The sequence below is a fragment of the Branchiostoma belcheri genome, unplaced genomic scaffold, assembly GCF_001625305.1.
Source record: "Branchiostoma belcheri isolate BF01 breed outbred unplaced genomic scaffold, Haploidv18h27 scaffold29, whole genome shotgun sequence".
NCBI lineage: Eukaryota > Metazoa > Chordata > Leptocardii > Amphioxiformes > Branchiostomatidae > Branchiostoma > Branchiostoma belcheri.
The window spans coordinates 2,864,911-2,876,215 of NW_017803898.1; the positions used below are offsets into that span (position 1 = coordinate 2,864,911).

The 11,305-nt window shown below is 39.9% G+C and overlaps 1 protein-coding gene across 1 annotated transcript; it reads right to left on the reverse strand.

Moving 5' to 3' along the window:
* Nucleotides 1-33: 33 nt before the first annotated feature.
* Nucleotides 34-7,548, reverse strand: LOC109472995. Its single transcript, XM_019772855.1, has 2 exons — nucleotides 7,322-7,548; nucleotides 34-263 (listed from the first exon to the last, which is right to left on the reverse strand). Exons 1-2 carry the CDS (start codon nucleotides 7,545-7,547, stop codon nucleotides 118-120), a joined length of 372 nt encoding a protein of 123 aa, XP_019628414.1. The 5' UTR covers nucleotide 7,548; the 3' UTR covers nucleotides 34-117.
* Between the last annotated feature and the right edge of the window lie 3,757 nt (nucleotides 7,549-11,305).

An 11,305-nucleotide genomic window follows, 5' to 3' on the forward strand; every position in this document is an offset into this window, starting at 1 on the left:
ATCATTAGTTCTGCTAATATTTTCTTTCTGGAATCGTTTTCCTTAGTCTAAACAAACTAAGAAGTTATGAAGTCTTTTGTTCTCATCAGTCTTTGGACGTGTTTTGGCTGGTTTGTTTTATTTCTTCCCCGCTTGCCGGAACAGTTCGAAGTTGTGGTCGGTTGTAGCGCTGCTGCCGGCACCGTCGGACAGGAGTTCTCCCAGAAGCATGGTGGAGATGTCCATGGACACACGGGGTAACGGGTTCCGCCGGGCACGGGCGCCTAAGAAATAAATAAATAAATAAAAAATAATAATTAACTAAATGAGTCCACCAATCAATAAATGGTACTAGTAATGTCTTCCGACAGGAACGGGCACCTGGCAACACAGAATACAATCGATCAATCAATATATTAATCAATCAATCAATTCGTCAAATAGTAACGGGTTCAGCCGGGCACAGGCGCCTGGAAACAATCAATAAATAAATAAATACATCAATCTATCAATCAATCAATCAATATGTACATTAATCAAGTAATTCATCAATAAGTAGTAAAGGGTTCCGCCGGGCACGGGCGCCTGGAAATAATCAATAGATAAATACATTATTAATCAATAAAAGGCAACAGGTTCCGTCGGACAGGAGTTCTCCCAGCAGCATGGTGGAGATGTCCATGGACACACGGGGTAACGGGTTCCGCCGGGCACGGGCACCTGGAAATAATCAACCAATCAATCGATCAATAAATGTCAACGGGTTCAGACACTAACGGGCACCTAGCAACACAGAACCCAATCTATCAATCAATACACCGATCAATTAATTGAATCAAGCAAACAACCAACCAATACGTCAATCAATAAATTAACCAATAAATAAATTGTAACGGTTTCCACTGGGCACACAGAAATCCACCAATGAATTTATATCAATAGATAAATACATAAGAACAAGGTAGACCATTGGCTACAGAAATAAATTCTTCAATAACTTAGTCAACACGTCAGCCTCGAGCAGTTATTCAGCGATGTTGTTACCATGCAGACGTAAAGATCACAATCTATACCTCAGCTTCTGGGAGAAGTGACTAGAAACCTTATCATTGATGCTGATGGACCGGATTTGTACTGGTAGATACTATGAGCCTTTCAATCATATAACACACGCTACTTACTCTCATAGTTTAAAAATAAAACAAGGGCAAATGAATTTTTTGTTCTATTACTGGCCTTAACGTTGTCATTGTTATTATTTAAATTCGGAATTCACAAGGTCCTGGAAGTTATATATTCTCTAAAACTATGGAAAGCAAAGTGTTTGGAAAAATCTGTGTGTTGGTGAGTTTTATTTCTGGAGTTTCAACTTGAGGTTTGAACTTATTACATGTTATCGCGGATGGATAAAGCGATTTGCTGTTGCCACGTGTCAAATTTCCCATGTGTCCAAAAGCCAGCTGAGCTGCGATGACCAAAGTAATGGTATGGATACAGAATATAAAAAAAATATAAATTTCTAGGTGCTAATCTAAGGCGATGGAAAGCAAGGAGTTTGTTTAAAATCTGGGTATCGGTGAGATGTAGGCTTTACTCTTGGGTTTTAAAGAGGTTTGTTGCATAAAATCGTGGTTGGATCAAGCGATTTTTTGCTATATGTCAATTTCCCATGTGTCCAAAAGCAAACTGAGCTACGTTGACCGAGGTAATGCCATGTATCATTCCTAATGAATACAGAATATAAGAAGATACAAATCCCCAGGTGAAGAAGATTCAGAAGTTTTAAATTGAGATACAGTATCGCGCATTTGTCGCATTCTAGCTCAACTATCTCAGTTCATCCCAACCAGGATGTCAAAAGGTGCCTTGTTTTTGCCACACGACCCACACGTACGCATCTGGCGTCTTTTCTCCCCACCCAATTAAGAATCATCTTCCCTCTCATCTCCTGTCTAAGAGGGAAGTGAGGATGTGCTTGTAGCCAGACCTTGGCAACTTGCCCGGTAACCTGCTCTGTACGCGCAGACCTTGTCTTCCTGTGTCTCAGGTGTTCGTGTGACACTTAACACCTCAAGAAGACCAGACGGACTCAACAACAGACTTTCTACAGCAAGAAAATGCTTCCGTTAATTATTACTGTTCACCAATTTTATCCATGTCTGAACTTAAAAACAGACGTATTCATACTTACTGCAGCACGAATCTGTTTCCGGTATTTATTCTTCTTCGCCACTTTTATCCATGTCTGAACTTAAAGACATCCAATGGGATTTCAGAGTAGCAAAACTGGAAATATTCTGAATAAGGCAATCTTTGTGATATTGACACATATTGCTTCACATTAGCACATATCAATCATTATTTCATAATTTGGGTATTTAAAACTGCAGAAACAAGCCCCAAGATGAGTCCTTTATTTTCTGGGTGGTACCATAAAAATAAGCCAAGTGCCCCTCCAGTAACCATTTTCCGTCAGAACTTTGGGAACCTTTGCTCCATGAGGGGCATTGGGACAGTGAGGTTTCAAGTCAATATCTAGATAAATGACTAGAATATTGGCTTTGAAAAATCAGGCTTACAGGTCCTGTGTTGGTGTGACACTTAACACCTCAAGAAGACCAGACAGGCTCAACAACAGACTTACTGCAAATAAAAATAAGCCCAGGGCCCCTCCAGTATCCATTTTCCGTCAGAACTTTGGGAACTTTTGCTCCATGAGGGACATTGGGACAGTGAAGTTTCAAGTCAATATCTAGATAAATGACTAAGAATATTGGCTTTGCAAAATCAGGCTTACATGCAGGCCCGAGACTCAGGTGTAAGTGTGACACTAAATACCTCAAGAAGACCAGACTGGCTCAACAACAGACTTACTACAGCACGTATCTCCTTCCGGTATTCATTACTGTTCACCATTTTTATCCATGTCTGAACTTAAAGACTTCCAGTGGGATTTCCGAGTAGCAAAACTGGAAATATTCTGAATAAGGCATTTTTGTGATATTGACACATGTTGCTTCACATTAGCACATTTCAATCAGTATTTCATACTTTGGGAATTTAAAACTGCAGAAACAAGCCCCAAGATGAGTCCTATATTTTCTGGGTGGTACCATAAAAATAAGTCCAGGGCCCCTCCAGTATCCATTTTCCGTCAGAACTTTGGGAACTTTTGCTCTATGAGGGACATTGGGACAGTGAAGTTTCAAGTCAATATCAAGATAAATGACTATAATATTGGCTTTGAAAAATCAGGCTTACATGCAGGCCCGAGTCTTAGGTGTTGGTGTGACATTAAACACCTCAAGAAGACCATACTGGCTCAACAACAGACGTATTTATACTTACTGCAGCACAAATTTGCTTCCGTTACTTATTACTAATCACCAATTTTATCCATGCCTGAACTTGAACATGAAATTCCACTCACGTATCTTTTAGTGCTATAGATAAGGTATGGTGGCAACATTTTACCTTGAAAATAGATCGGTAAAGACAATGGCTTTCCATAAAACATTTATTCTTTAGATCACTCCTAGTTTAAAGAAGTGTAACTCTAGTTGTTTTGGTGCTATAGATAAAGGGTGGTGACAATATTTTACATTGAAAACAGATCGGGTTTCAACGGGTTTCCAGAAAACATTTTAATCAATATTATGTTGTTGACATGATGGGACATTAGTACATGTGCATCTTAACAAATTAAGGAAAACCGAAGTTATGGTGACAAGATCTTTCAGGTGAAAAACTGAAAACAGATTGGTAAAGACAACGACTTTCGATCAAACATTCCTTAATATGTTGTTAACATGATGGATTGGCATTATTACATGTGCATCTTGACAAATGATGCAAACCAGAATTTTGTGAGGACTTAAGGCATTAGGTTTGTTTTCTTTTGTTTACCTATTAGTTCGGGAATCAAGTGAAAATAATGTATTTTATTTAAAAACAACAAAAGAAAAACTAGTGTCACATTTTTGTAGCCTTAGAGACATAACTATATATTTTGATACGTTGCTGAATGCTAGACATCCAGGTCCTCAAATTGAAGTGTTGACTATTTTCCTTAGATTATTTTTGTAACGCTAAAGAAGTAATTGGTGCAAATAAAACTGTCTGAAAGTAATGTCTTTCAGTGAGTATTTTGTTACCGACACCTTTTTCAAAGGCTTAAAAGTAAATTGACCTTTTTAAGTAGTTACACCTTGACCAACAGTAAAGCTGAAATCTGGGTCATGTAAAGATTAGGACCTGTCTGCAAGATTACAAAAGCCATTAGGTATTAAGACTACAGATTCAGGGGCTTACAACCTGACCGGAAATGTCCACAGGTAGTACCGGAAATAAGCGCAAGTAGGCTAGGTCAAAGGGATGATATCTTTCTCTGATAAAAAGGTCAAACAGTACATTACACTGACTTAGACTGACATTACAAAGAAAGTGAAGAAAAAAGTTTGACGTTTGTTGCGGTGGAGTAAAGGCAGACGTCAACAACCTCTAAACCTGTGTGACTAGTAATTTAAAAAAGCACTATGGAGAGCCTTTCATCTCCAAGTCATTTTTATTTGTTCTCGGAGCTTGTAGAACATAATGCCTGCCGCGACGCTTTGAAACATCACCCTTCTTCAAACTAGGAGTGATCCATGGATGTATTCAGCAGGATGAATGCACAGGAAGGGTACTACGTGCGCGCACGGGTGGTGCGGATCATGCGGATAGCGTTGTTAAATCGTCAAGTGGGCTGATGTGTCACTCAACGTTTTGTAACAGGGAGATAACAGGCATGATTGGTGGCAATGGATCCTGGGATTAGCGGCTGCAACCGCATGCCGTCTGTAGTTTAGTCCACTCACGCGTATAATTTCTTAGCATTTAAACCAGATCATAAGAGTGGTGAAACTTTGTGAAACTTTGATGAACGTGTTATAATCAAGAGATAACAGGCATGATTGGTGGTAATGGATCCGGGAATTAGGGTCTCCCACCGCATGCCTTCTGTAGTTTAGTCCACTCACGCGTATAGTTTTTAGCATCTAAACCAGGTCTTATGGGTGGTAAGCATGTGAAACTTGAAACTTTGATTAAAAAATCTTTATTGACACCACAATGGTCGTTTGTATTTTAGTCCGATCACAGATCGTATAGTTTGTTTAGCAGTAACAGCTGATCACACAGGTGGTAAGCATGTAAATCTACTGTGAAATGTTTATGAAGAAATCTTTATTGACACAACAATGACTGTAGTTTAGCCAAATATATTTTTAACAGTAACGTTAACACCGAATCTTACGGGCAGGTACTATGTTACACATCTTTATGTAAAACTTTGATGACAGAATCTCTATTGACACAACAATAACCGTCTGCTGTTTTGTCCACTCACACGTATATTTTTTAGCAGTAACACCAGATCTTAATGGTGGTAAGTATGTTATACATCTTTGTGTGAAATTTTGATTAAAAAATTTTGTTTGCACAACAATAGCAGTCTGTAGTTTAGTTCAATCACACGTATGATTTTTTAACAGTAAGATCCGATCTCACTGGTAGTTTTCTGTCAGACATCTGTGAAACTATGATGAAAGAAATCTTTCTTGACACAACAAAGACTTTATGTAAGGTCTTCAACAGAACATTATGGCATTTCAGAGAGTCCTTTGAAGTAAACTTTCAAGTAGTAGATTCACATTTCCATGTAAGATGTAGGGATTACTAGTAACACTTGCTCAAGTTTTGATGGGGTTTAGAAAAACGACTTCAATGATAGATCTAGATGCAGGCGATTAATCAAAGGTCATTCTGTGCCATTAAGAAGTTAATACGACTAAGAAATGTATGAATATAAAATGTCATGAAAAGACAATGCAATTCAGACGTCATTATTTACGTAATACGTTTAACATAAAGTTTAACATGTCTGAAGCCTAAAACTTTCCTGGTCACTAACCTTGCAAACCAGGCATCTACAGCTTGTAATTACGTGGGTTATTTTCTTAGTTGTAGAAGGGAACCAGTAAAAACGCTAAAGATGACGATGGCACGCTAGTATATACTTGATATTTCGTGATACGCGCCATGCAGTGGACATTTCTCAATAACTATTTTCTTGTATTCAGCAATTACGAAAAAGGTGCTTCGACCACATGCACAAGAGCCAAGTCACGAAAGGAAGGGTATTCAGGCAGTCCACATGACCCGTAATTCAGGGTTAAGGTACTAGATAATAAGTGGATTGACCGGGTTAATGTTTTGCAGAAAATAACGGGGCGGCCCAGCCGCTCATTTGGTAGAGAGCAGCGGAGGATGCCAGCTAGGTTATGACTCCGAGGTCACCTATACATGAACTCAACAGCCAAGTGTACTAACAACGTGGGTGTATGAATCGTGGAGTAGTGCATATCACTGAATAAATGGTTCTTGGATTTCGCGGGGATATTCTTTTCAGTACCGTTGTAATTTTTGTAATCTTTGAATTGCTTTAACTGTGTTGTTTCATTTATTTTATTTATCCAGGGATCACCCATCGCTACATACATAGGCGTTATTCAAAGTGCCTTGCAGGCATACGTATATGAGACATGGCATAACAAATGTTACACTTTATTTGAATCTTATCGCTAGCATTATGGAGTGCCTGGGGAATGGTTACACAGTCCTCCATGTCTATGTAAGGCCAGTTTCAAACCTTTCGTATTATTTGCTATTGTACAATTCTAAAGAAAAATGCATGTAAGGTCTGGGCCAATTTTCTATGAACACTCACTCACTCACTGGCCGGTTCAAAGTCAGTTACTCCCCGTCACCCGAAGGTTAGACGTGTTTGCACACTCCAAGGCTTCAAGGCATTTCCCTCTATCTTGTGGGCTCACGCTGAGTCTATAAAGCCTGGTTACTCAACAACAACCCCTCTCTTGAGCAGCACGTCCAATTTATATCTTTGGATAGACCGGCCACTTTCTTATCCACACTACTATTGCACAAGGGGACACTGGCTATCGCAAGAAAAGGAAAACCGTATTGGCAATTGCCATAAATCTGTAAAAGTCTATACAACTTAATTACTCACCAACAATCCCTCGGTTGAACAGTTCGAATATGTTCCCAAATAAAATAAGTTTCCATCAGACTAACAACGCAGGTTAAAAAAAAGTAAACTTAGCCACTAGGGAGAATAATTGACTAGGTGAGTTTAGCCAGCGTAAAGTTCATTTGCCCGCAAAGCTTCAGAGGGGGAAATTAACCCTCCACCGGACTGTCTCACTTGGCCAACTATTTTTTCTAGGATCCGTACCCCCGTAGGAAGGCCTGGTGAAGGCTACCCTAAAATTTATTTACTCACCGACAATCCCTCGGTTGAGCAGCATGTTGAGTAGCCCGCCCCTTCCCCTCGTGCCCTCCGCGCTGTACGCCAGCTCGGGCCGGTCTATCTGGTAGCTGTCGTACCGCTCCTCCGCCTCTCCACACCCCTCACACCCGCCGGCACCCCGCACGGTCGCCCCGCTACTGCCCAGCACCATCGCAAGGACGCTCAAGCAGAAGATGACCAGAATCAGCTTCGGCGACATATTTTCTACTCTGACAATCAACAGGTTATTCTTGCAGCAGACTTCTTCTTCTCTTCCTCTCTCCCTCTATCTCTTTCAGTCAGTCGTGCGGTTGAGTGTTCAGCTGAGGGTCGTTTACGCAGCCAGCGAGCTCCACAGCCTTATATGTTCACGTGTAATTATATGCGGTGACTGCCACCAATGCTGATCAGTAATATAAAGCGTTGTTTGACGAACAACAGTTTCTGGAGGGTTCTAAAAGAGTAGGGTGATCGGCATTCATGAATTGTACGGATATGACGCATGTCTGGATTAAACCACCCACATACTTAATACATAACCTAGAAAAACTTTTGTTACCGGAAGTCGGTAACTTTTGTGTTGTTTAGCCGAAGGGATTTTCTGTCTGGACATTTGGATTGTGTTTCTTTTTGAAAAATAGCATTTGTGATGTTTGGTTCAAAGGGTGATGTCAGCTCAATGGAATTTACTGATTTCAAAAGAAGGCTAGAACATTTGCATCTGGAGTTCAGCAAATCTAAAGGAACCAAACAATTCATAGACAGTAGATACACAATTGGCTAAACGTGATTATCAAAGTTATCAAATATTGCCAACGTTGACTTGGTAATACAAGGAATATGATATAGAATCGCCTGTCAGTGAGTGAGTATTCTTAAGTGACCTGATTTCGTTGCTTGTTGGAAAATTTAAAAACTTGTTTCCTAATAAAATGTGATGACGTACTACCTTATGGTGTTGAATAAATATATCTAGATCAACAGCAGATTGAGTCATTGAAGAACTGTGGCGTATGTTTGATAATGTCTAATTTGGAATGATTCAGACGCAGTTTGTGGAAAAAAAAAACAGCATGACTGAATTAATTGTGACGCTCCTGAAATTGATATTACTTATTTTCGTACCATTTTTCAAATAATTGGTCTTACACAAAAATGCTGAGAGAATCAAAATCAGGCATTTTACAATAAATATTTTATGCAACAGTGAAAAATCCACGACTCGTAGTCCTCATAGCGTGATGTGACTGTATTTAATATATATGTATATGATACCAGATTCAAAAAGCTAGATAATTCCCACTGTCACTGTGTAAAAGACAGCAACTTGGTTTTACTTAAAAGATGCATCCTTGAACTTTATATTTTTTCTCTTAATTGAATCTTTCACATGGTAAGAATGCAACACGTTTCACGAATTATAGGAGATTTAATGCCATGTTTCATATTATTAAAAGTAGAACGCCTACAAAGACATGATACAGATACAGGTGTTTGTATAATCTTGTGAACTGGAATTAGGTGTGAAAAGGCTATGGGCCGAGTATGGGGTTTTCTTTCGAATTCTGGATATTGTTATAACAGTATATTTGTAAAAAAAATCCTTTACTTATATATAGCACTGAGGGTTAACTCAGTTTATAGATTAGGACTTGTCACCATAGCTGATCCTGACTTCTTCCCTCATGACCTTTATAACAGTGGCCTGTAGACTGATGTGAGCTTCTCACGAGCAAGCATAACTCTAAACAAAAACACTCAGGTCTCCAAGTGGTTTCTTGGAAGTTTGTTTCATAGCACCAGTAGCAAAAATATTTATAACTGAAATGTCATAACACGGTATTCTTCATTGTTTTCAAGGATAACAGACATGTTTGATAAGTTCATGTCCGGTTATTTTGTCTACGGCCGATCGAAAAGTACCTGGAATCAGTAAGAACGTCACAAAAATTGAAGAGAAACAAAAAGTAGAAAATGTAAAACAAATTTAGAAAATAAATTATACTCAGTATTGACTGTATACGTATATACTATGATTCTCAGAGTTTCATAATCATTGCAAAGAACAGTTTTTTTGCAAAACAACAACAACAACAACAATAATATACTAGTCAATAACTAGGACTCAGTGTGGCACTGCAATTGCTAAGTTGCATGGTTGTACCAAATTTCATAATCATTGCTTTAACTGTCATGAACCAGAAATATATCGTTCATTCAAAAATAGCAAAATATGCCAGAAATTCGCTCTTGGGAAGAAATTGAAATGCATCCATAGATTCCATACCCATATTTGATAGGAATACATTTCACTACATGTGTGCCAACTTTGGTGGTTCTAGATAAAAGCGCACATTTTTTCAGCTATGCCCTTGACAGCCACCCCGTTTCTGATTTCTACCGGTGAAGTTGGAGTGGAACACCAAGTACACAGGGGAATTATCATTATATGCATTAGATAGCTTTAATGTTCAGAGTTAGATGTCCAAGGGTTTTAGTGTAACAAGTCGGTCGGTGTGATGTAACCAGCTGCAGCCGCACAGCGTGCCAGCAAAGCTGGTGTGTTACGCCGAGGGGCGGTTTTACCGGCTGTAAAGATACAGCATTGTCATTTGTACCGGAGTGTAGTCTCAACCCTGGCATATACACATATATATGTTCTTCGATGACTTTTGTTCCTCTGACCCGCCAGTCGTGCTCAGGTGCAGAATCAGACAACACAGCTCCTCTCCAGCAGCCCTATTAAACCGAAGGGCTGTTTCCGTGGACTGACGCAGATCGAGCGCTGAAGTGAGCTGGCAGGAAGAGCTCCGATTGCATCTAATTGAAGCCTCAGTACTCAACAACGGATTGCCTGTATGGCCACACGTTCTTAAAGCCCCTATGTAACAAGGGATGTGCATTTTGGGGAATAAACAGCTTTCCACACATGTAATTGTAGAAATTGCCTCATTTTTATCCAAGCGCCCATGAATTTGCGAAAACTAAGTGTTAAATCCACCAGCTCTACTCTAGTGCAAACTCGGCAGTGAGACCGGAAGTGACGTCACAGTAGGAACGCGAGCGTCATAGTTTAGCAGACGACAGGAACTGTCATGTAGTTTTTTTGTCAGCCCAAGTTTTTTCGTCAGTATCTTTGTTTATCTTTGTTATTATAGAAATATGGTGCGTAGATGTGTAGCTTATGGTTGTTCTGGGACTACTAAATTAGGACTTAGGTTGCATAGTTTCCAAGCAGCCCGCGGAGAAGGCGATTGTGGACCCAGTACGTACAGCGCCGTAGAAACAACTGGACGGGAGGGGCGAAAGCCGAACTGTGCAGTCGTCATTTTTCCAGCGACCAGTTTGTCGGCGGACTCGAGCGGGAATTCGGAATACGTAAACGCGTTCAGTTGAAGCCCACAGCCGTGCCGGATGTACATGCGTTTGACGAAAGACCGGCTGAGAGTGGGGCGTCGTCTGCTGTAAGCGGCTCACGTACGGCGTTCGAAAAACGCAGACGACAACAGGTAACGTTCTGTGAATACTCTTGTGACACAACATAAACTCTTGGCAGATCAGGAGTGACGATATAGATGTAGATATCTTCAGAATTAGGAGCCGCCTCGTTTACTTTCCGCTTTAGCTAACGTATTATTATGGGCGTGGGGTGGGAGGGGGCGCCGGCGAAAATACGTAAACATACACTTGTACGCGGCTCTTCCACAAGTCACGCAGGCCCCTTTTGCAGTGAGTTTTTAAAATATATAGTGCTGGACTTCGATATTTATGTACCGTACATATCTGTAGCGTCAGTCTTTATATCTCTTGCTTGACTCTTACTAGTAAATTGTTTGACATGTATCATATAAATTGCCGTACAATGCAAATACATGTAGTACATTTACTTTTCACACAGATCATTGCAGACCTGTTGGAACAAAGTGTACAGGTATGTTGTATTGGTTTTGTTTAGATACTTTAAATTGAATTTTTAAT

Bases quoted from the DNA above. Each gene is read 5' to 3' on its own strand.
- LOC109472995 (XM_019772855.1), bottom strand. From the start codon at position 7,547: ATGTCGCCGAAGCTGATTCTGGTCATCTTCTGCTTGAGCGTCCTTGCG. The intron at 264-7,321 runs GTGAGTAAATAA...TTTATTTCTTAG, and splicing joins GCTCAACCGAGGGATTGTCG to GCGCCCGTGCCCGGCGGAAC.